The sequence below is a fragment of the Choloepus didactylus genome, chromosome 7 (assembly GCF_015220235.1).
Source record: "Choloepus didactylus isolate mChoDid1 chromosome 7, mChoDid1.pri, whole genome shotgun sequence".
In the NCBI taxonomy this organism is placed as follows: Eukaryota; Metazoa; Chordata; class Mammalia; order Pilosa; family Megalonychidae; genus Choloepus; species Choloepus didactylus.
In genome coordinates this window covers 44,707,225-44,733,900 of record NC_051313.1, presented here as the reverse complement: position 1 = coordinate 44,733,900, position 26,676 = coordinate 44,707,225, and the positions used below count along the sequence as shown (strand labels likewise).

General features: G+C 35.3%; 1 protein-coding gene across 3 annotated transcripts in view; it reads right to left on the bottom strand.

The window, feature by feature from the left end:
* The window catches only part of ATG5 (autophagy related 5), a 183,884-nt gene that overhangs the window by 47,450 nt on the left and 109,758 nt on the right, over positions 1–26,676 (bottom strand). For all 3 annotated transcript variants that reach the window (XM_037842605.1, XM_037842607.1, XM_037842606.1), the window contains one exon: positions 25,953–26,047. In XM_037842605.1, coding sequence (XP_037698533.1) covers positions 25,953–26,047 — 95 coding nt within the window. The remainder of the gene's footprint in view (positions 1–25,952; positions 26,048–26,676) is intronic.

The following is a 26,676-nucleotide window of genomic DNA, read 5'->3' as shown; positions in this document are numbered from 1 at the left end:
AGTTAATGCGTCCCATTCAATGATCTTTGAAGCGGACTGGGAACACCCCTGCACAACCCGGCGTCCCAGGGATTCCCTGGAGGCTGGCGCACACTTATGACATGGAACGGCCCTCCCTCAGCAGAGGTCCTGGAAGAGCACAGCAGGGTAGGGGGAACCACTCGGAAATCCCAGGGAACATACGCCAATACCAAGGACTTTTGGGTCAGTGGCAGAGAACAGCCTTAAATCTCCGGGAACACCTGGGAGGTTTGATTATTAAAGCTGCCCTTCCTCCCTAACCACTCAGACACACACCCCTCATTCAGGGCAGACAGCACCGACAGCATACCCAAATTAAGTGCACCAATTGGACCCTACAAGAATCAGATCCCCACACACCACAAAGTTGGGGAGAACTGACTTGAGGGGAATAGGTGACTCACGGACACCATCTGCTGGTTAGTTAGAGAAAGTGTACGCCACCAAGCTGCAATTCTGACAAATTGAAGATCAAAGTAAAGCAAATGCCAAGAGGCCAAAAACAACAGAAAATCTTAAAGCATACAATAAAACCAGACGATATGGAGAACCCAAACCCAAACACCCAAATCAAAAGATCAGAAGAGACACAGTACTTGGCACAATTAATCAAAGAACTACAGACAGGCAATGAGAGCATAGCACGGGATATAAAGGACATGAAGAAGAGCATGGCACAGGATATAAAAGACATAAAGAAGACCCTAGAAGAGCATGAAGAAGATATTGCAAGAGTAAATAAAAAAATAGAAGATCTTATGGAACTCAAAGAAACTGTAGGCCAAATTAAAAAGACTCTGGATACTCATAATACAAGATTAGAGGAAGCTGAACAACAACTCAGCCTCCTTGAGGACCAAAGAACAGAAAATGAAAGAACAAAAGAAAGAATGGGGAAAAAAATCGAAAAAATAAAAACGGATCTCAGGGATATGATAGATAAAACAAAATGTCCAAATTTAAGACTCATTGGTGTCCCAGAAGGGGAAGAGAAGGCTAAAGGTCTAGAAAGAGTATTCAAAGAAATTGTTGGGGAAAACTTCCCTAACCTTCTATACAATATAAATACGCAAAGCATAAATGCCCAGTGAACTCCAAATAGAATAAATCCAAATAAACCCACTCCAAGACATATTCCGATCAGACTGTCAAATACTGAAGAGTAGGAGCAAGTTCTGAAAGCAGCAAGAGAAAAGCAATTCACCACATACAAAGGAAACAACATAAGACTAAGTAGTGACTACTCAGCGGCCACCATGGAGGTGAGAAGGCAGTGGCATGACATATTTAAAATTCTGAGAGAGAAAAATTTCCAACCAAGAATACTCTATCCAGTAAAACTCTCCTTCAAATTTGAGGGAGCTTGAATTTTTCACACACAAACAAATGCTGAGAGATTTTGCTAATAAAAGACCTGCCCTACTTCAGATACTAAAGGGAGCCCTACCAACAGAGAAACAAAGAAAGGAGAGAGAGAGATATAGAAAAATTTAACAGTCATATATAGAATATTACATCCCAGGTCACTGGGACACACATTCTTCTCTAGTGATCATGGATCTTTCTCCAGAATGGACCATATGCTGGGACATAAAAACAAGCCTCAATAACATAAAAAAAAAAAAAAAATGAATTTGTTCAAAGCACATTCTCTGACCACAATAGAATACAAATAGAAGTCAATAACCATCAGAGACTTGGAGAGTTCACAAACACCTGGAGGATAAAAATGAGGGAAAGATGAAAACATTCCTGGACAATCAAAAGCTGAGGGACTTCATCACCAGTAATCAGTCCTATAAGAAATGCTAAAGGGAAATGAGCAGGCTGAAAGGAAGGGACACTAAAACAATTGACTGAAACTACATGAAGAAATAAAATTTCCAGTAAAGATCACATGGTAAATATAAATACCAATACTACTGTATTGTTGATTTATAACTCCACTATTTACTTACTACAGGATCTAAAATACATGAACTGCAATGATAAATCAGTGGCTTTGGACTCAAGGTAAAATATGTAATTTTTGACAAGAACTACATAAAGGTGGGGGAATGATGGAGTATAGTAACATAGTTTATGTGTCATATGGAAGTTAAGTTGGTATCAAAGAAAAACAAGATTGTTATAGACTTAAGATGTTAAATTTAAGCCCCACAGTAAACACAAAGAAAGTATCAGCGAATATGACCATAGAGATGAAAAGTAGAGTAGAGGTTCCGAGAAGTGGGGGAAGGGGCAATGGGGAGTTAAGAAATGAGAGTAGGGTTTCTGTTTGGGGTGAAGGGAAACTTCTAGAAATGGATGGTGGGAAGGTGATAACATTGCAACATTCTAAATGTGATTAATCCCACTAATGGAATGCTAGGGAGGGGGTGGAATGGGAAGATTTAGGCTGTATATATGTTTCCACAATTGGAAAAAAAAAAAAAAAAAAGACAGTCTAAATAGATGACAATTAAATGCCAAGGATGATCCTGGATGGGATCTGAGGATGGAAGAGAGGAGGCTCAAAGGGACACAGATGGGACACAAGAAAAAAAAAAAGGAAATATAGAATGTAAGCTTTATATCAATGTTAAATTTCTTTAACTTCTTAGCTGTGCTTAATGAGATTGTATAAAAGAATGTTCTTGTCCATGGGAAAGGTATATGTGAATTATACTGTTTGTTCAAAGATATGTGCAGCTTGCTCTCATATGTTCAGAGGACAGAGCAATAGATGATGGATGATAGATAGGGAGGGAGGGAGAGAGGGAGGGAAAGAAAGAGACGGTGGTGTGACAGGATCTTAAAGGTGATGGATCGGGGTATCGGGGGAGGGGGGTTGGGGTATGATGGAGTTCTATGTATGGGGGTTGTACTGTTTGTTTTTGCAACTGTTCCTGTACGACTGAATTTATTTCAAAGTAAAATTTATTAAATTAAAAAAAAATCATGATATCTGGATATAAGAATAATAGCAAATTATGACATTTATAACACATGATTTAATTCAGTGATCTCCATATATTTTTGATTGTGGAACCTGCGACTGTATCAAAATTTTGGCACCTGTACCTCCAATAGGTAGATATTTATTTGTAAAGTATATACATTTACTACTGTATTAATTTTTTTAAAGTTCTAGTATTTTCTTCCAAAAAAAAAAAAAGACAACTACATGGAGCAATTATGTGTTGAAGGACATACCACTTATAACAATGTAATCTGCATGACAATAACAGCACAAAGAAGGAAGGGAGGGAATGAAGTTATACAAGACGAAGTTTTTGTGAACTTCTAAAATTAACTGGTGTTAAGTTAAACTAGTTTGTCACAAATTAAGATGTTAATTGTAATCCCCAGGTCAATCAGTAAAATATAACTTAAAAGAAAGCTAAAGAAATGGCAAGGGAATTAAAATGGTACATTAGAAAATATTTAACACAAAATAAGGTAGTAAATGAGATATAGCAGAATAAAAACACATGAGACATGTATATAGAAAACAAATAGCAAAATGACAGAAAAAGAAATCCTAGATTATGAGAATGACATTCACTGTAAATGAATAAACACTAACAAAAAGATAGAGATAGGCAGAATGGATTAAAAAACACGACCTGATTATATGCTGTATCTAAGAGCAACACTTTAGATTCAAAGATATATATAGGTTGAAAGTAAACAATGGAAAAAGATATACCATGGAAACAGTAATCAAAAAGAGCTGGAATGGAGATCTTAATTAACAGATAAAACATACTTTAAGACAAAAAGTGTTGATAGAGATGAAGAAGGGCATTTCATAATGTTGAACTGTCAATCCATCAATAAGACTGAACAATTATAAACATAAATGCACCTAACAACAGAACCCAAAAATATATGAAGCAAAAACTGACAAAATTGAAGAAAAAAATAGACAATTCAACAATAACAGTTGAAAATCTCAATACTCCACTTTCAATAATAGACAGTACAACTAGACAGAAGCTCAACAAAGAAATAGAAGACTTGAACAACAATAAACCACCTAGACCTAACAGACATCTATCGAACATTCCACCTAACAACTGTGGAACTGAAGTGCACATGGAATAGTCTCTAGGATAGATCACAAGGTTAGGCTATAACACAAGTCTCAATAAATTTAAAAGTACTGAAATCATAAAAAGTATGTTCTCCACAATGGAAGAAAAACAGAAATCAAAAACAGAAGGAACTTCACAAATAAGTGGAAATTAAATAACATATTCCTAAATAACTAATGAGTCAAGGAAGAAATCACAAGAGAAGTGAGAAAATACCTTGAGTTGAATGAAAATAAAACACAATATGCCAAAACTTATAGGTTGCAGGTAAAGTAGTGCTTAAAGGGAAATTTATAGTTGTAAATGCCTATATATTAAAAAAGATCTCTAATCAAGAACCTAAACTTTCATCTTAAGAAAATACAAAAAGAAGGGCAAACTAAACTCAAAGCAAGCAAAAAGAAGGAAATAATAAAGACTAGAGAGGAAACAGATGAAATGGAAAATAAAAAAATGGTAGGGAAAATCAACAAAATCAAAAGTTGGTTCTTTGAAAAGATCAACTAAATCCACAAACCTTTAGCTATAATGACCTAGAAAAAAAGAGAGAACACTGAAATCAATACAATCAGAAGTGAAAAGAGGGGACATAACTATCAATTTTTCAAAAATAAAAGGATTACAAGGTTGATAGTTTGGAGCTGTTATGTATCCCAGAAAAGGTCATGTTCTTTTAATCCATTCTTGTGGGTGCAGACCTACTGTGGGTGGGGTATTTTGGTTAGGTTATTTCAATTGACTGGTGACACAGGTCAATTCAAGGTGGGTCTTAATTCTTTACTGGAGTCCTTTTTAAGAGGATAAAAGAGAAGAATGCCCCCAGAGGAGCAGAGAGAGAGACAGTGACTGAAACCAGAACCTAGGAAAGAAGTACCAGCAGACATCACCATGTGCCATCTCATGTGACAGAAGAACCTTAGATGCCAGGAGCCTTTCTTCAGAGAAGGTATCTTCATCTTGATGCCTCAATTTGGACATTTTCATGGCCTCAGAACTGTAAATTTGTAAACTAATAAATCGCCCTTGAAAAAGCCAACCCATTTCTGGTATATTGCATTCCAGCAGCTTTAGCTAACCAAAACACAAGGGAATATTATGAACAACTGCATACCAACAAATTATCATAACCCTAGATGAAATGAAAAAATCCCTAGAAAGACACAAATTACCAAAGCTGACTCAAGAAAAAAGAGCAAACATGAACAGACCTATAACAAAAACAGTAAGAGATTTGATTAATAATAAAAAACTTCCCACAAAGAAAGGTCCAGGACAAGATATCTTCACTAATGAATTCCACTGAACATTTACAGAAGTAACACCAATCCTTCACAAACTCTTCCAAAAAACAGAAGAGAACTCATTCCATGAGGTCAGCATTACTCCAATACCAAAACCAGACAAAGCATCACAAAAAAAGAAAATTACAGACCAGTATTTCTAACGAATATAGATGCAAAATCCTCAACAAAAACCAAATACAAAGTATAGCAACATATGAAAAGGATTTTCTAAATTCTACTCTAAATATATGCAGTTTGCTCTGTCTATTACTCCAAGCCCCATGAAAGCAAACACAATTCCTGTTTTCGGAATTAATATATCACCAGCAAGCAGGATTGTGCCTGTCCAAAGCAGTAACTAAGTGTATCTGGTAACTTAATATCTGTACTCACACATACATGAAAAATTACACACACACACATGGAAATTATCAGACCCATAAATTGAAGGAGACTACTTCTTGAGCCTTTGGCTTTAAAAATTCTCAGATTTTTAGCATAATCTGATCTTACAGTCTACTCAACACCCACTCTGTGCCTTAAACAGACCCCCTGTTCTACTCTGCTAAATCATATTAATTTAATTAGTTTAAGTTCCAACTAATTTAAAAAATGAAACTATGAGCTAACATCAAAATACATATTACAAAAAGGAAATTTTAAATAAAAGCAAAACTAAAATCAAATAAAAAAAAATGTTGGCTATATTTCTTTAATCCTTTAAAATTCAAAGTACTGTATAATGCTCCAACTCTTCATTAATTGAACTAACCTATACCCATAAAACATTAATTTCATATGCAACTGCTAAAGCCTCAATATGTATATTCATATTCTTGCAAAAAGATATACCTTTATAATGTGTGCATGTGCACATAACTGTTTTGACAGATCTGCATTCTAGATCTGTCACTTGATTTAGTGACAGATCTTGCTTATTAGCTTTTTGTCTTTTGTCTGGTCATTATATTCTAAGCTTAAACATTGTCACTTAGAAGAAGTAATAAATTTGACCTGTCTACCTCACAGGGGTGTTGTGAAGATCAAACAAGGTACTATAAAGTACTATGCAAATACAAAATTATTTTATATTATATATCCCATGTTGCTTTGTCTTACAACTTCAGAGCAATAGTAGAGAATGAAAGTAATTGTCTGACTAAAAATCCGACCCAGAATTCTACAGTAAGAATTTATGTTATAAATATCATGGTATAATACATTAAAAGTCTGAATGACAATCACTCCTTAGCTCATTCATTTATTGTATATTTATTAAGCATCCCTTATGTGTAAGGTAAGAGCACAAAATACAAGTACAGTACAGAGGCTTAGTTTCTCTATATTTACTAAAGAAGCATTCTCCTTGACTGTTTAAAGTACTGGTGGGGGGGGTGAAATTAACTTCATAAACTGATCTTACACGAATATCTACACATAAAGATGAAAATGAATGATCTCCTGTCAACAGTACTTACCTTTATAATTGCGATCTTCACTTGGATCAGAGGTGAAGTGATTTTAAGAACAGAGCAACCATTCTATACTTTCTTGTCTTTCTTCACACATGAGTACACATCATACTTTTCAGCATAGATATTAACAACTATATATGAAAGGGATGCTGGGTACTTGGTAGCTTAATGTATCTTCTCTCCTCTCCATTTCCAATTCCAATTCCTACACAACAGATCTCTTTCCAGGGCTACTTTCACCTAGTAGACCACTAATTAATTCTTTTTAAAAATTAATTTTTGTCAGTGAATATAAGATGATCCTAAATGTATAAAGCAGACAATGATTAAATAATAAAATCCCGACACAAACAGATACTTTTGGATATGCCTGGTTATTTGAACATGAAAAAAATTCTGGGTTGTTCAGTCATTTGGAGCAAAAGGGAGTATTGGGAATTGTGTGTGTGAGTGGGAGGAGATGGTTGAAGAGGCAATGATAAAAGAAAACAAAGAGTACACTAAAATAAAACAACCTTAACAAGTATAAGACAAAACTCCATTTAGGTAAAATTGCACAAATATAACAAAATTACTGAAATTAGGTATCAATTAACCTGTAATGCTGCCCTTCATATATTTTCAAGTAAAGTAATGTGTATAAAATGACTCTATCTTGGTAAAAACAAGTAACTGTGTATATGTGGTTATACATATATATATAAATAAATATGCATAATATTTATGCTTGAATAAGGAGAAAGGTATGGAAAGATACTCTAGGTGTTAACCTTGGTAACATCAGCAAGGGGAAAACTGGGGCGATCTTAAGGATGGATGAAGAGATACATTAGCTCACTAATATATCTTTAATATGGTATTATTTCATTTAAGAACAAGAACATATTGTTGTATTTTAAAAACATCAAATACAGAAAATTAAATTAAAATATAGACCATATGTGAATTACAAATGCCACTGACTACTTCCTATTTCTGAAAACAGCCAAAAAGCAGTTTTTAATTTTAAAAATTAAAATTTTAGTGCAATCAAAGTGACAACATGAAAGAAAACATTGATAACTGTACCCTCTAAAGTTCTAATTTTCTAACCTAAGACTGATGACAGACCTACTAAGATCTGTCACGTTTTTGTTTATTCTAGAAATGGGGCATTGTTCTTGAATCAATGCTACATCTTGGTCCAAACCAAAATTATGATCTATCACCTGGATTCTGCACTAGATTCTTAAGGCTCTCTCTGTTTCTATCCCTCTTCTCCTTAAGTCAGTTCTCAACACAGCAGCCAAAATAACTCTTTAAGTACTTAAGTCTGGTCACATTATCCTCTGCCGTGAATCCTTCAATGGCACACTGTGTCACTCACAGTGAAAGCCCACGTCCCCACAAAGCCCTCTAGCTCTCTGACTTTTCTACTTTCTCACCCTTGCTCTCTCCACGTGAGCCATGCTGGCTTCCTTGCTGTTCCTCAAGCATACAAGGCTCACTGCCACATCAGGGTCTCTACCTGGAATACCTTTCCCTCAGAAATCCACATGGTCATTCCCTTACTTCCTTCAAGTCTTTCCTCAAATATCATCTTCTCAATGTGACCTCCCCCAACTTCCTTACTGAATTCATACACAACCCCAGAACTTCTATCCCACTCTGTGCTTCATTTTTCTTCATAGCCCTTATCTTCTTGTAATAAATACACATCATTATTTTTTTTCTTCATTGCCTACCTATAAAAATGAAAGCTCCATGAAGGTAGGAAGTTTCTTTTGTGTTTTGTTTATTTGTTTTTTAAGTCATTGATATACCTGCTCTCAGAATAATGCCTGACACACAAGGGTCACTAAATATTTGCTGAATGAATGAATTCCCATTTTACAGAAAGACTAAACCTCTTAACTGCAGAAGTCCATACATTCAGGAAGTCTGACTCCAGAGCTTACCTGCATTTTTTTTAAAAGTCAGTGTTCATTATTTATTTGCATCTAATATCAACATTACTTTTCATAATTTATTTACTTGTTTTTTAACACAGTTTTATTGAGATATATTCACATACCCTACAATCATCCAGTGTACAATAATCATTCACAGTACCATCATATAATTGTACATTCATTGCCAGAATCAACTTTTGAACATTTTTCTTTTTTCCTTTTTTAAATTTAAAAAAATTTTTTAACTTTAGCAAAAAATTAAAAAACAATAAGATACATTTCAAACAAATTCAAAACAAAGGAATAAGAAAAAACAAAATAACCTAAAATAACTACATTGCTTCCAACATGTTTCTACCCTACCCTAAGAAAATAAACAAACAATAACCAAACAAAGGAATAAGAAAAACAAGTAACCTAAAATAACTACATTTCTGCCAACTTGTTTCTACCACACCTCCCAAAAAATTAACAAACCATAGTCATTCCTGAGCATTCCCATAACATTAAGTTTACCCTCCATAATTTATCTGTTCTTATTAGATTATCATTCCCTCTTCACCATTTGATATCTATCACTAGGTCCCCTACATTCTACAATATAAACCATTTATTTTACATTTTTCACAGATGAACAATTTTTTTTACTCCAAAAACAAATAAAAAATAAAAGTAAAAAAAGAACACCCAAAACACTCCATCACCCCCCTCCATACCACCCTATTTTTCATTTAGTTTTTGCCCCATCTTCTACTCATCTGTTCAGACACTGGACAAAGGGAGTGTGAACCATGAGGTTTTCATAATCACACAGTCACACCATGTAAGCTACATAGTTATGCAATCATCTTCAACAGTCAAGGCTACTGGGTTGCAGTTCAACAGTTCCAGGTATTTCCTTCTAGCTATTCCAATACACTAAAAACTAAAAAAGGATATCTATATAGCACATAAGAATGCCCTCCAGAGTGACCTCTCTACTCCATTTGAAATCTCTCAGCTACTGAAACTGTTTTGTTTAATTTCACTTCCCTCTTTTGGTCAAGAAGATTTTCTCAATCCCACAATGCCAGGTCCAGGCTCATCCCCAGGAGTCATGTCCCATGTTGCCAGGGAGATTTATACCCCTGGGAGTCAAGTCCCATGTAGCGGGGAGGGCAGTGAGCTCACCTGCCACGTGGGCTTGGAGAGAGCGAGCGAGCCACATCTGAGCAACAAAGAGGTTCTCTGGGGGAGACTCTTAGGCACAATTAGAAGTAGGCTCAGCCTCTCCTTTGCAGCAACAAGCTTCACAAGGGCACACCCCAAGATCAAGGGCTCATCCTACCAAACTGTCAGTCCTCAACTTTTGTGAGGACACCAGTAACAACCCAGGTGGGGAAGTCCAACATTTCTGCATTTTTCCCCAGTTCCCCAGGGGTCCCTGCAAATACATCCTCATTCTCTGCCAGATGACTTTGGAATATATCTGAATTTCATACTAACCTGTACCAACCTACCAGATCTCACTTCCTATTCAAAGTTCCATGTAATTACAGTGTTTGAATAAACTGACCATACAAGTTAAATTATTTGCTTACTTGCATTTTTAACTATTAGCATATTTTACTGCCTCTTTAGTAATCTGTGTTGCCTTGGAAAAGTTACTTAACCTATGTAAGCCTGTTTCCATAATCTGTAAAACAGAAAAAAAAGTATTATAAGAATTAAAATAAGACAATATATGCAACATAGTTAGCACTGTGGTGTTCAATAAACCATAGTGATTCCCAAGACTAGCCAAATGGGGAAATAGCTTGACTTGAAGCCAGGCAATAGAATTATTTATGTTCTTGCTACCAAAAATTTGCCCCTCCAGTCACAATTCCAACTATCCAAACCCTAGTTATCCTCAGGCCTAGCTCAAATCACTGGGTATGAAGTCCTCTCTACTCTTCTACTATCACACTCAAATTCAGAGGCAATCACTTCTCATCACAAATTCTGACAATATTGATCACTTCTACACTGTAATGTAGTTTTCACATATATAAAACATTTCCTTTCTGGGACTAAACTCTTTGAAGACTAAGGTCATATCTTACTATTGTATCTCCATAGTTCCTTAGTCAAAGAAATAGCTTAACAAATTGTTAAATTGGTAATGACATTTAAACATTAAAAGAATCCCATTTACCACAAATGATATTTTCATTTCAATAATTTTTAATCATGAACAAAGACAGACTTTAAAATAATTCGGGACTAAAAAATACATCAATCATTATACTTTATCTTTACATAGTCTTCACTAGCTATATGTCAATGCTATTATGATAAGTTAAAAATTAAGTAACATGTTCAAGTGTGAAACAAAGAATATTTACATTCTACTAAACTGCATGGCTCAAAAGGTATTAAAAATTATGCACGGTGTCTTTTTGAAACGACTGAAAAACCAATTAAAAGGAATAATATTCAGTTTCCTGACCAAAAGGTCTCTCTGCTCAGCCTCTGGCTTTTCTGATAGATATTATCACAAGATATCAACTAAACTGGAAATCGATGGAAGAAGAGAATTACAATTTCTCACCAACACTGCCAGAACCCTGGAGGAGGAGGGATCCTAACAAACACCGATTAAATTTGCCACACATTTCCACTGTCCTCATTTTTCAAAATTCATAATTTAACATTTCTGGAAACTAATCAGAATCTAGAATTTTTACTCCTTCTTCAGTTTAGGAAGTGCCAAATTTAACTCTAACATCCTGATTTCCATTTTTAAAAATGTACTCTTTCTCCCCCCAAATTCTTAAAAATTTCAGCATATTCAAATAGACATTACATAGATTTGCTTAAATAAAATGGCTTTAAAAACCCTCCAAACAGAATTAAAATATTAATGGAGTTTTAAGGACATAATTTAACAATTTTACATTGAAATAAACGGGAAAGGAAGTAGCATCGTGGGGATTATGAAAGAGAGCAAAACTAAGTTCAATTCTAGTTTTACTACTATATAACTGATAATGTATTTCTTCCAAAGACAAGTAGGAGCCATTTTAACTTTATTAGAAAATGAAACACTTTTTTTCAGCTTTGTGGTTTTTTTTTAAAACCAAAAATAATGTTAGGTTTTAAGGATCATGATTTTCTTCATAGAATAAAATTTAGAGTGAAGTAGTACTAAATAAACTTTGCTGAACAAATATGAATGGATAAATATGAATGAAAAACTTTTTAGGTTTTCCATTCTTTACAGGATAAAGATAAAACTCCTTATATGGCCTGACCCCTATCTTTGCAGCCTCATCTTCCCAAACTATGTGTGCTTGAGACTAATACTCACAACGTCCCCTCTGCCTGGAAAGTTCCCTTCTCATCACTCTTTGCCTACTTTAAGTCTACATGTTTGTCAGATCTCAGGAGATACAATACTTCCTCAAGGAAGCCTTCTCTGACTTCACAAACAAAATCAAATTCCTTTAGGGGAAGAGACTTCTTGGATTACATACCTCTCCTTCACAGCACCAATCAGTTAGAATTTTACATCTCTTTGTGGATTAATCTCTCTCTACTTTCAGACTACATGGTCTGTAAGGGGTTATGTATGATTTTAATCACCACTCATACCCCCTGAGCATAGCATGGTATATACCATGCAAATATTTGTGAGTAAGTGAACTTGAATGAATGAAAGAAACAAAACTTTTGTTACCCAAAATATTTTGACAGGATAAATTTATGAATTAATTGCTTTCTGAAAAGCAAAAACTATTTGCCTTATTTTTACTCTAAAATCTAAATACTATTGCCTGAGGACTTCACGGTTATTTTACAAATCTTTCTGACAGACATCTTCATCAATCACCATCTGTTTACAAGTGCTATTCTAAATATTTTGGTTACATCTCTGAAACACTTCCTGCCATTAACAATCTCTAGAATACTAGCAAATATTAAGCACCTGGATTTCAGGAACACAAGCCTGAAAATCACACACCAAACTAAACTGCTATGTAAATGACAGAACTGGTACATTTTGGTCTTTCAACATTTCTAGGATGGTTTTTGACATATTTAACTTTTACCACTAAAACTGTCACTTGATTACAGTCCTTCTGAGCCCATGATAAACACATTACAGATAAAAAAGAACTAGTTTCCAACAATCTGTACAAAAGCCAATCTTTGAAGACTACCAGTCAGTATTCCAGGTTTATATCAACTTAATTGGTCCAGGAGGACTTGACTTTATGTGTTAGTTATACCTGAAAATTCTGTGTTGAAACAATTTTTATACATAAAATCAAACTTTGTTCCTAAGTCAAATCTAGATCTGATTCTAGTTCCTCCATTTTTTTTAAGTTGTGTGACCCTGGACAAGTGACTTAAGAGCCCTCAACTTCTGCTTCCTCATATGTATAACCAGATGACTCCAATATCATAAGGTGGCTCTGAGGCTTCAACAAGATAAAATGGGTCTCATTCGAGCATGCTTAGAGCCCATTTCTTATACCCCTTGCTATTTAGGAATTCTTTAGGAATCTGTTTGCAAAGAAAAATAAGTATTTTAGCAAAAATGAAGTCCTTCATCTATTCATTCTAAACTCGGATTTTCAGATTTTGCTAAAATCTACTAATTTATGGTCTCAGAACAAGGATTTATATTTAGTGTGTTAAAGAAACGAAAGGTCACAAAAGGAAAATTACTCTATGATCTAAAGCAATCAGAATAAGCAAATTCATAAGCCAGAAACTTGAATAAAAGTTATCAGGGGCTGGGGAGGGGCAGGGAATGGGGAATTAATGTTTAATTGGTACAAAATTTCTGTTTGGGGAGATAGAAAAGTTTTGGTAATGGATGATGGTACTGATAGCACAACATTGTGAATGTAATTAACATTACTGAATTAAGATCCAAATGAGGCTAAAAGGGAAAATTTTAGGTTGTCGGTATGTTACTAAAATAAATTTAGTACTGATGAGAAATGAAAGCTACTGATTAATCAAAATGCTGCATAAATAAAAGTTATACTTAATCAGTGGAAAATCACAACCATATAAACTAATCAGATTTAAAGGAGTTCGCAAAAGAAACCCAATGATGCATTTAGAGCATATCATGAGGAAACGGGAAAGCAGAGCCCATCCTTCTTTGGTGAAGGTATGAATAAAGATTCAAAAATACAAAATGGAGAAAGAAAGCCAGGAAATAACAAGCTGGCAAAAACTAGGCCTTGTAATGGTTCATATTCACTTACGTATTTTACTCGTAAAATTTTAATCAAATTCAAATAGGAACCAAATTGGAAAGGGGTAAAGCTGAAAGCAAAGTCGTGTAGGTCAGAATCACACTAAGACAAGTAAACCAACTGAGAACAAACAAAGTCCTCAGGCTCCTTGCCTCTTTCTGTTTAAGGAAAATCTTAAGATCAGGCAACAAACTCGGCCATAACAGAGCCCACACCTGGCAGCTGGGTTTTGTCAAGCAAATTTTGAGAATTCTCTGGCTTCCCATGTTCTATATAATTATAAACACTGTAAAAGTCATTCTTTCTCACAAACATATTCCTTCTTTCCCTTTCCATTTCTCCCCATACACCTACCCCACCACACATACACATTCTCTCTCTTGCATCCACCTCTCTCTCTCTCTCTCTGTTAATAATGCATGTAAGAGGTATGGATAAATCTGACAATTTCCCCTGAAAGAGAATTACAAATATGAAAAAGGAAGGCCTCTCTTCAGTATATGTGCACAATCATTTTGACAGTAACACTTTCTCAATTAATAGTATAATACTTTCCCCACATAAGAGCTTAAAATATTTACAATACAGAAACTGCAGTATAGTTAAATATACATTCCAGAACTTTTCCATCCAAATGAGTGTGAGTGTGTGTGTGGGGGCGGGGTGGTGGTGGTGATGGTGGTATATATCTCAAAATAATTTTGGAACTCTTCTTTTGGAAATGTCTTTACAGTCTGTGCCATATTCTATTCAACAAAATTCCACGAATAAGATAATTTGTTAGGCTTGGGGATTTGTTCTGGTGCATGTTGTCATGGAGCTCATGGCACAATAGAAGAGTCTCAAATCAACAGTTAATGGCTGATGACCGATTTAATAAACTAACAAATATTCATAAATTCCTGCTACGTGCCAGGCACTTTTCTTGACTGTAAACAAACAGCAAGAACAAAACAATTATCCTGCCTTCATGATAAATATGAACCACTGAATATTATAATTTTCATCTTTAGAAATGATTAAAAGCCATATGGTACCACAAAGGTTGATAGTCAAAACAGTACTATAACGGAAAGGACTACATCTATTGTTAAGGATGGTAAATTTGTTTTGAAGGCAAGAGTTTAAAATGTTTTAAAGGCAGGGCAACATGGCGGCATAGAGAGGTGTGGAATTTAGTTAGTCCTCTAGAGCAACTAGAAAATAGCCAGGAACAACTAGTAAATAGTCTGGAACAACTGTTGGGGGACATCCGTGACTGTTCATACATCATACACCAGTCAGGAATGGGTAGAATGGCTGAGACTGCAGCATAAAAATTGTAAGTTAAGACTTGGAGATGGCACCCCTCCCAGCACAGCAGGCTGAGCTGCAAAACTTCGCTGTGGGAGAAAGGGAATGTAGCTCAACCAAACTCCAATTGAGGTTTTAATTTAACAAATTTGGACTACTGAATACAAGCTACAAGCACAGATAAGCCCTGAGGAAGCAGGAGTCTGAGGAACCTTCCTGCAGAGAGGGGGCAGGGCTGAAGAAAAAAATATATAACTAAAGAAAAACAAAGGCTTTTGGAGACAGATGAGTTCAGAATACCGGAAAACAGCTGTGTCCCAAGAAAAGGGGCACAGAGAATTGAGTACAAACATCGGTCAACCGGTGAAGCTGAGGGGCCGGGGGCTGGGGACTGGCTCTGAAAAGGGGCTTTTGCTCTTTTTCCTTTTTTTTTTCTCTCTCATTCGAAGCTGCTCACTAGAGAAAGCCTCAGGCATTTTCAATTGGCAGCCCTGCTGACCCATTTTATTTTTTGGAATAATAAAAATGTCCAAAAATTGATTGTGGTGTTGAATGCACAGCCATATGATGTAACTGTGAACTGTTGTTGTACACTTTAGACGACTGTATGGTATATGAATATATTTCAATAAAATCACATTAAAAAATGTTTTAAAAATAAGAATATCTACTTCTTTCAACCAAGATGGTGGCATGAGAGGCTCCAGGGTGCCATTCCCCACAGAATCTTTGAACCATTAGCAAAAACTGGCAGAGTCATCTTCTTCAAAACTCCAGAAAACAGCTAAAGGGTTGCAGTAACTCAGCCAGTGCTGAATCAAGAAAATACAGCTTTAAAAAAGTTTCTGGAAACTCATGGCACCCTTGATGGCCCCTCACTCACTCCCTCTCTAGCATGGTGTAGAGCTGGCCAGCACTTCCCATTGTGGGTCCCTGATCCTTTCCTGAGGGAGCAGAGAAACCAGTATGAGCATACTGGGGTTGCCTGTATGCTGGTGCCGACCTATCTGGCGGCAGCACGAAGACTGAATCAGGCAACTCCCCTCTGGGTCACTCTCCAAGAATCTGCCCTGTGGGCAGAAACAGCTTTCATAAGTATGAGAAACAATTATGTCTAAATGGCATGGGGCAAAGATTTACCTGTTTTTAAGTCATACAATAGAGTACCCAGAAGGGGGAGAAAGTCTGTTTCACAGGGAGTAGAGGGGCATTCCAGTTCCTATAAAAGGGGGAATTCCTCAGGCCACAAGCAAGCTCAAGCCCAAAATAAGACCTAGACACAGAAAGGAGGTGGCACTTTGCATTTGCTAATCTTGATCGGACAGCTAAACTGAAGGAGAGCAGCAGGGAACTCAGAGCCAATTTGAAAACACTGTGAAAAGTGTTTTTTCACATTGGTTTGTTTGGTTCTGTTAGCTCCTGGCACTCAAGGTTATTTTCGTCATATCACTAGCTGAATACAAACTTAAGCAACAGACAGCAAAGGAACAAAAGTCCAGACTTAGCACATTAAAATGTTAAAAAATGTACTCTGTGGGAAAAAGATTACAAGACAAATAGAGAGACAAGAAGTGACTGCCCACCCAAGGAAGAAGATAAAAAATTCAGAAGATAAAAAAGGCAGAAAACAAGACTTTGGACATATCCACAAAGACTTCAAAAAAATGATCTTTAATATGCTTAAGGGGAAGAAGGAAAATTCCACAAGCAGAAATCAAAGGATATCAGAAAAATGATGAATGAACAAATGAATTTCTCAATAAAGAAAGATAAATTTTAAGAAGGAACCAGAGAGAATTACTGGTGTTGAAGACCACAATAACAGAAATGAAAAATTCCCCAGAGAGTTTAAACAGCAGTTTGGGCCTGGGAGAAGAAAGAATCAGTGAGCTCAAAGACAAGGCGACTGAAATGATTCAGGCTGAGGAGCAGAGAGGAAAAAGAATGAGAAAAAGAGCAAACAGTACAAGGCCTATGGGACACAATCAAGCATAACAATATACACATCATAGGAGTCCCAGAAAGAGAAGAAAGAAATAGGCAGAAGGAATAGTCAAAGAAATAATAGCAGAAAACGTCCCAAAGTTGGCAAAAAAAAAAAAAAAAAAAAAAAAAAAAGAATATATACATTCAAGAACTCAAAACACCAAACAGGATAAACTTGAAGAGGACCATGCCCAGACACATATTAGTCAAACTGTGGAAGGCCAAAGAAAAGGAGAGAGTTCTGAAAGCTGTGAGGAAAAACCAATGTTATATACAAGGGAGTCCCAATAAGATTAAGTGCCAATTTCTCATCAGAAGCCCTGGAAGCAAGAAGGCAGTGGGACAAAATATTTAAAGTGCTGAAAGAAAATAATTGCCAAAATTTTATATTGGATGAGACTGTCTTTAAGAAATGAGGCAGCAATTAAGATATTCCCAGATAAACAAAAGCTGAGGGAGTTTGTGACCACTAGACCTGCCTTATAAGCAATCCTAAAAGGAGTTCTCCAGACTGAAAGGAAAGGACATTAGATACTAGACCAAAGCAGCATAAAGAAATGAAAACCCCCAGTAAAGGTAGCCATAAATGTCAGTACTAATATACTTTTTGGTATGTAATTCCACTTTTTATTTCTTACAGCTTCTAAAATGCAAATATATAAAAGTAATGATAAATCTATGGGTTGGAACATGCAATGTATAAAGACTTAAGTTGTAACAAATACAACAAACAATGGAGGAAGGCAGAGGGGGTATAGGAACAGTGGTTTGTGTAAGCTATTGAAATTAAGTTGGTATCAAAACAAACCTGCTGTTATAGACACTTTAAGCCCCATGACAACCACCAAGAAAACATCTGAAAAATTACAGAGAAGCAAATGAGAAGGGACTCAAAATGGTATGCCAAAAGAAATGAAATAAATATGAAAGTAGGCATCAATGGAAGAATTAGGGACAAAAAAGATATAAGACTTACAAAGATCAAATAACAAAATGGCAGAATAAAGTTTCACATTATCAGTAATTACTTCCCATGGAAATGGTTTAAAGTTTCCTGTAAAAGGACGAAGTTTAGCAAAATGGATAAAAATGCAATATCCAATTTTATGCTGTCTACAAGAAACTTTAAGTTCAAAGACAGAAATAGACTAAAAGTGAAAATAATATAGAAAAAAATATATATATGTTCCAATTTGCTAACGCTGCCAGCATGCAAAATACCAGAAGTGGATTGGCTTTTATAAAGGGGTTTATTTGGTTACAAAGCTACAGTCTTAAGGCCATAAAGCGTCCAAGGGTACCTTCACTGAAGGATAGCCGATAGCGTCCGAAAACCTCTGTTAGCTGGGAAGGCATGTGGCTAGTGTCTGCTTGCTCCTAGGTTGTGTTTCAAAATGGCATTCTCCAAAATGTCAGTGTCAGCTTCCAACGGCCGTATTCAAAATGTGTCTCTCAGCTGCAGCACTGAGTTCCTTCTGTTTGTCAGCTTTTTTATATGGCTCTAGTAAACTAATCAAGGCCTATGCTGAATGGGTGGGGCCACACCGCCATAGAAATTATTTAATCAGAGTTATCACCTACAGTTGGATGGGTCACATCTCCATGGAAACAACCTAATCCAAAGGTTCCAACCTAATCAACACTAATATGTCTGCCCCAACAAGACTGCATCAAAGAACATGGCGTTTTGGGGGACATAATACATCCAAAACAGCACAATATACCATGCAAATAGTTTTCCAAAAGAGAGCTGGGGTTAGCTATATTGATATCAGATAAAATAGATTTTTAATTCAAAACTGTTACGAGGGACAAAGAAGGCCACCAAATAACCATAAAGAGTTCAATTCAACAAGAAAGAATTACAATTATAAATTATTATAAATAAAAATCTAATGACAGAGTCTCAAAATACATGAAGCAAATATTGACAGATCTGAAGGGAGAAATAGATGGTTCTATAGTAACATTAGGAGAGTTTAATACACCACTTTCAACCACGGATAGAACATACAGACAGATGGAAACAGAAGACTTGAATGATACTATACTATAAGCCAACTAGACCTAACATTTATAGAACATTTCACCCAACAGCAACAGAATACACATTCTTCTCTAATGCACATGGGTCATTCTCCAGGATAGACCATATGTTAGGTCACAAAACAAGTCTCAATAAATTCAAAAATACTGAAATCATACAACATATCTTCTCTGACCACAACGGAACGAAGCTAGAAATCAGTAATAGAAGACCTGGAAAATTCACAAATATGTGGAAACAACACTCTTAAACAATCAATCGGTCAAAGAAGAAATTACAAAGCAGATTAGGAAGTATCTTGAGGCAAATGAAAATGAAAACAGAACATACCAGAATGTATGAGATAGCATGAAGGCAGTACCAAGAGGGAAATGCTTACATTAGTAAGCTTACATTAAAAAAAGAAGAAAGATCCAAACCAGAGACCTAACCTCACAACTGGAAGATATAGAAAATGAAGAACAAAGTAAATTCAAGTGAGCAGAAGGAAATAAAGATTAGAGAAGTAAATCAAATAGAGAATAAAAAAAATAGATGAATAAAATTGGGAAACTTTTAGCTAGATTAAGAGAGACAGAATGCAAGTAACTAAAATCAGAAATGAAAACAGGGACATTACTGCTGACCCCACAGACAAAAAAAGGATTTGAATGGATACAATAAACAACTGTTTTGGTTTGGTAAAGCTGCTGGAATGCAATATACCAGAAATGCACTGGTTTTTAAAATGAGGGTTTATTAGTTCACAAATTTACAGTTCTAAGGCCATGAAAATATCCCAATTAAGGCATCAAGACGTTGAAGCCTTCTCTAAAGAAAGGCTGATGGTATCTGGGGTTCCTCTGTCATATAGAAAGGCACATTGCTGGAGTCTACTGGTCCTCTCCCAGGTTTAGCTTCTGGTTTCCATGGCTTTCTCCAAAATGTCTTTGGGCTTATGGTTTAGATTCTCTCTTAGCTTCTCCCGGGGGGAAACTCTGGATTACGTATCTTAGCTTCTCTGAGCTCTCTCCAAAATGTCTCTGCCTTTTATCTCTCATAAAGGACTCCAGCAAGGGAACCAAGACACACCTTGAATGGGTGGGATCACATCTCCATGGAAACAACCTAATCAAAAGGTTCTACTCACAATAGGTCTGCACCCACAAGACTGGATTAAAAGACCATGGTTTTTCTAGGGCACATTAACAGATTCAACCTAGAGCAAACTGTATGCCAACAAATTAGATAACTTAGATGAAAACAGAAAAATTCCTAGAAACACAAAAACTACTTATACTGATTCAAGAAGAAACAGTTTACTTAACTAGTAAAGGGACTGAATCAGTAATCTTGCTGATGTAGACACCAAATGGCTTCACAGGTGAATTTTAACTAAACATTCCAAGAAGAATTAACACTAATTCTGTTCAAACTCTTCCAAAAAACTGAAGAGGACAGAACACTTCCTAACTTACCTCTTGAGCCCAACCTCACCCTAATACCAAAGTCAGATAAAGATACCAGGAGAAAAGAAAATTACAGACCAATATCTGTTATGAATATAGATGTAAAAATCCTCAACAAAATACTAGCAAACTGAACTAAACAGCAAATTAGAAGAATTATATACCATGATCAAGTATAATTTATCCCTGGTATGCAAGGGCGGTTCACCATAATAAAACCAATTAATGTATAACACCATACCAATAGAATGAAGGAAAAAAACCATGGTCATGTCAAGTGACAAAGAAAAGGCATTTGACATAATCCAGCACCTCTTCTTGATAAAAACACTTAAAGAAATAGGAATAGAAGGAAATGCCCTCAACAGGATAAAGGGCATATATGAAAAACCCACAGCTAACACAGGACCCAATGAGGAAAGACTGAAAGCCTTCTCTCTAAGATTAGGAACAAAATGAGGATGCCTTCTGTTACCACTGTTATTCATCAGTGTTTGTTCTGGAAGTTTTAACCAGAGCAACTAAGCAACAAAAAGAAATAAGAGACATCCAAATTGGAAAGGAAGAAGTAAAACTTTCACTATTTGCAGATGACATGATCCTATATACAGAAAACCCTGTAAAATCCAGAACCAAGTCCACTCAATTGGAAAAAACAGTTTCTTCAACAAATGAGGCTGGGAAAACTAGATATCCATTTGCAAAAATCCATACACAAAAGTCAACTCAAAATGGATCAAAGATGTAAATATAAGAAATAAAACCCTAAACTCCTAGAAGAAAAAATAGGGAAGCATCTTCAGGACCTTGTGTTAGGCAATGGTTTCTCAGACTTTACACTCAAAGCATGAGCAACAAAAGGAAGAAATAGATATATTGGACTTCATCAAAATTAAAAACATTTGCGTATCAAAGGATTTCATTATGAATGTAAAAGGAAAACTTACACAATGGGGAAAAATATTTGGAAGCCACATATCTGATAAGGGTTTAATATCCAGAATGTATGAACAAATACTAGATCTCTAGAAAAAAAGACAAGTAACCCAATTAAAAAGTGGGCAAGAGACTCAAATAGACATTTCTCCAAAGAAGATATGAACTGGCCAATAAGCTCATGAAAAGAAGCTCAACATCATTAGCCATTAGGGGAATGCCAATCAAAACACAAGGAAATATCATCTCATACCCACTAGAATGTCTATATTTAAAAAATGAAAAACAAGTGTTCGAGAGGATGTGAATAAATATAAACTCTCATTCATTGTTGATGGGAATGTAAAATAGTGTAAGCGCTGTGGAAGACAGTTTGGCAATTCCTCAGAAAGTCAGGCATGGACTTATCATATGAGTCAGCAATACCACTTATAGGAATATAGCCAAAAGAATTGAAAGCAGTGACTCAACCAGATATCTGCACACCGATGCTCAAAGTGGCACTATTCACAATTGTCCACCAACAGATGAATGGATAAACAACATATGGTATATACTTATAATGGATCATTCAGCTATAAAAAGGAATGATGTTCTGATCAATGAGACAACATTGGTGATCCTTGAAGACATCATGTGGAGTGAAATAAGCCAGACACTAAAGGACAAATATTGTACAATTTCACTGATACGAAATAATTAGAATAAGTAAATGAAAGAGTCAGAAACTAAAATACAAGTTACCAAGGGCCAAGGTGGGAATAGGGAATGGGGAAACAAGGCTTAATTGGTGTAGTTTCTGTTTGGGGTGATGAAAAGCTTTGGCAATGGAAGGTGGTAATGGTAGCACAACTTGGTGAATGTAATTAACACCACTGAATTATATATTTGAATGTGGTTAAAAGGGGGAAAATAATAGATTGTAAATGTTACCAGAATTAAAAAAAATATATGGCTGTACAACCCAAACAGTAAACTCAATTGTAAACTACAGACTATAGTTAACAGTATATTAGGAAAAACTATGTGCATAAATGGGGTGTGGAAGGAGTGGAGAGGGTATATGAAAACTCTATTTTCTGCATGATTGATCTATAAACCTACAACTTCTCTAATTAAAAAGTATTTTTAAAATGGACATATCACCTACTATTGTGCCTTATTTCCATATCTGATATGATTTTTTAGCATTGAAGTGATATTTTAAGTCCTAAAACAATTTATAATTTTTTAAATGCCACTTCTGTAATAATAATGTATAATATGATTTTGTTAAAGAATGACTGCAATTGGACATATAAATTCACTCAGTTGCTCCCTTCATTTTGTGGATGAGGAAACAGGTGCAGAAAGGCAGAGTAACTTCCCATGCTTTACAGCTGGTGTCAGATCTAGCATAGCTTCCTTGCTACTTCAGTTCTCTTTCTAGTAAACAGACCATTTTTCCAAGGGCAATTACTTCAGTGTAATGTCTCAAATAGTCTGCAATTTTCTGAGCTCAGGGAGATGAAGTACAAATTTTCAGGCTAGAAAACTGAAGTGAATGGGGCAAAATAGTGATCTTGATCTATTGTGTACTGTTGTTTTTTTTAATGCAACCCTTCCAAAAGCTCTTTTCTGCTTGCTCCTACTCTTCTCCCATCATTTTAGTAAATTTTTAAAAGGTTTCATTTTCTTCAACTACAACTATCCCTATTAAAGCCACCACACATATAAAATCATGGGAATTCTGCCAGCTTTTGCAATTTTGGATTTAATGAACTATAAAATCCTTTTCAGCTTTAAAATTAAGTGATCTTTGATGCCTATAATACCCTAGGATATGATTAAATAATATTTATGAAGCACTTAAAGTATAACCAATACCATGCTAAATCCTACTGCATATGGATTAGAAAAAAAAATTTAATCTTATCTTCAAAGATCACTATCATATTGAGGGTATTAATATAACCAAGAACAAGCTAGGGCAAAGCAGTGAACCTGTCTAATCCTAGACGGATAGGTGATTTTGAAACTGTGCTTCAAAGTTGCCATAAATATTTGATGTTACAATTATTGGCCCTAGGAGAGAAGGCAAGCATTTGGGCCAGGCGCACCTGTACCCACCCATCCTTCCAAGCTCAGCTCCAAAGTGGGCTGCTACTTAAAGGAAAAAAATCTGAAATCCATTCAGAAAATGAAAGGACTACTCTAAAAATTCTATGATAATCTGTTATTGTTTTACTAAATTTAATCACTGACATCAGCCATGGTGAAGAAGTAGATTCTCCCAATGAGATTTATAGCCTACATAAAGAATCCTACTAACTATTAACTATTACACTTGTAATACAATATTATTACTCCATAAAGTCTGGCTCTATTTTGGCTTTTATCTGTGGAATAACTAAAGTACATCACTACTGAATCCAGCTCTGTAAAATTACTACTGAAGTTTCTTTTAGGTAATACCTAGCAGGCAAATACAGATTCATCTAGTATGAGATATTCTCTGAACACAAACAACTTGGCTTTCAGCCACCTTTCTCCCCTTATTTTATACAAATACAGAAACTGTTCTACTTGTCCACTGTCAAACAGAGGAGTCACCAAAACTGCATCACCTTTCTCCTCAGCAAATGGCTTCCTTTGTAACTGTAGAGAGAGGATGGAGGCTTTCCAATATGAGCAGCACCAAACTTTCCTCTACCTTTTCCTTAACATTTCTCTGCAAATGTCTCCAACCACGGTTGAACCTTTACTGTTAATCCCAATCCCTCTGCCTTGCTCCATCAATTATTTTCCCTCTTATTTTATATACGCACTCTTTCAAAAAATAGCCTAAATACCTTTTCAGTCTCAGCCTCTCCATAACCCCACTCAATTCTTTATTATATTGTAGGATGATCCTTGGCTTATGGTACAGCAACAAAGCTTTCATTGAGTGACATTTTAGGAAGCAGTTTTATGGAAACTACTATTATATTTTTACTATAGGGTAAGTTATTAAGGATATTGTCCAGTATACTACTTACTGTCTCCTCTAAATGAAGCACATGAGAAATTTCTTCCCTATTCAATGCCCTAAAAAGTTTAGCTTTCCCTGACAAACTAGCAGGTTATCATTTTATATCTCATCACACGTTTTTTTTGGTCCATGCTCTCACTACTAAGAAGATGGGGTCAAATTTATAGATCAATTTTAATAAATGTGAGGGTCTCACTAATTTATATAGCTTACATAATTTCATGCTGAATTTCTGCTGCATATTTCAGTGCCTTTGATTTTTACATTTGTTTTCTATTTTGATTACATATTCTTGTAAATAGCCTCAGATCCTTCCTGACACAAAGCAGAGTATACATAAATATACTATGCTATTTCTAAAACCCAATGTGTGGTATGTGAATTAAATAAAAACTTATTTTCCTATAAGAGAGAAAGCAGAGGTGGGTGGCTAATTACATCAGTTGGTCTTACTCCTTCAGGCATTCTTCTGATTTTATTTCTGTTGTCCAATTATGACCCCATTATAGAAAACATTACCTATTTGTCATTATATCAATGAAACAAATGAAAAGTAAGTAGTAACACTAAACCAGAAGTACTTTTCATTTTCTAGTATACTGGAGTTTTTGTTTGCTTGTTTTCAATTAGACAATTTGTTTTCCTCTTTGAATATGTTGGGTCTATAAAAGAATAAATAACTATAAAAGGAAATATTAGTAACGATTATGGGATACTAGAAATGGCTACAAAGAAAACCTTTAAAACCTCTGAGTTTTAAAGGAAGTCTGATGTGAGTTTGAGTATTAAGTTCTGCTATGCCTGTGAAACTATGTTTCAATTCCTGTTCTTAGATGTTTTTTCTTATCCTTCTGGAAGGTCATTCATTCATTTGCTACATGACAAACACATAGGATTTTTAAAGTACTCTACAGAAACAAAGGATTTTCTTTATTCCATGAAGGTGGGCTATAAGGAAGACGTGGGAGCCTATTGTATACTTTGTTCCACAGCACAGAGAATTCACCATCTAAAACAAATAGATAAATGAGTCAAGTATTTCAGTTGTACTCTCCGATTTGGTTGCTGTCAAAAGACGCGGATCTGGAAAGCCCTTATACATAACTGTTCATTGCCTTTGCAAACTTAGTTTTGAACTAGAGTGCTTCAAGATGTCATCTAAGGCTATCACATCTGGATATTTTAAATAAAAACATTACTTCCTACCTGATATATTCTAAAAGGGATGTAACGAAATCCATTTTCTTCTGCAGGATATTCCATGAGTTTCCGATTGATAGCCCAAAACTGGTCAAATCTGTCTGCAATGATAAATTATTTGTCATTAAAAATGAACATCATAATATAATACCTCATATGAAGAAGGGTTGAAAGTTGTAAACAGCTTCCTAAAAGTTTTTCAAAAGGGCATCATTCATATGTAATTTTTTCTTAATCTAACTTATCTTTCCATTAACTAAACATTAAGTTAGATATAAAATTAATTTTTTTCTATATTATTGTTTCCTTTTCCTACACGGATATATGGCTAATTGTATTAAGGCAAAAAACAGCAGGTAGGGATGGATGTCTTGATTACTTTGATCCTACCGTCTAACCTATAAAGGCACAGCTTCAAGTGATCCAAATTTTAAGCAGTGCTTATTTAAAGAAACAAAGTCAAAATACCAAACACAGTAAACATTAAAGAACAAAGAAGATAAGCTTCAGGAAAGGCTTTTAAAGAAATGTGGAACTGATAGTTCTAACAGTCAACTGCAGCTTAATTTCAGACTGATTAACTTTTTTTTATTTGTCAGGCTCATTAAAAAAATCATATTTACTGAGATATAATTCACCTACCATAAATTTCATCCTTTAAAGCTTAAAATACAGTGGTTTTTAATATACTCACACAGTTAAGCAACCATCACTGCTATCTAATTTCAGA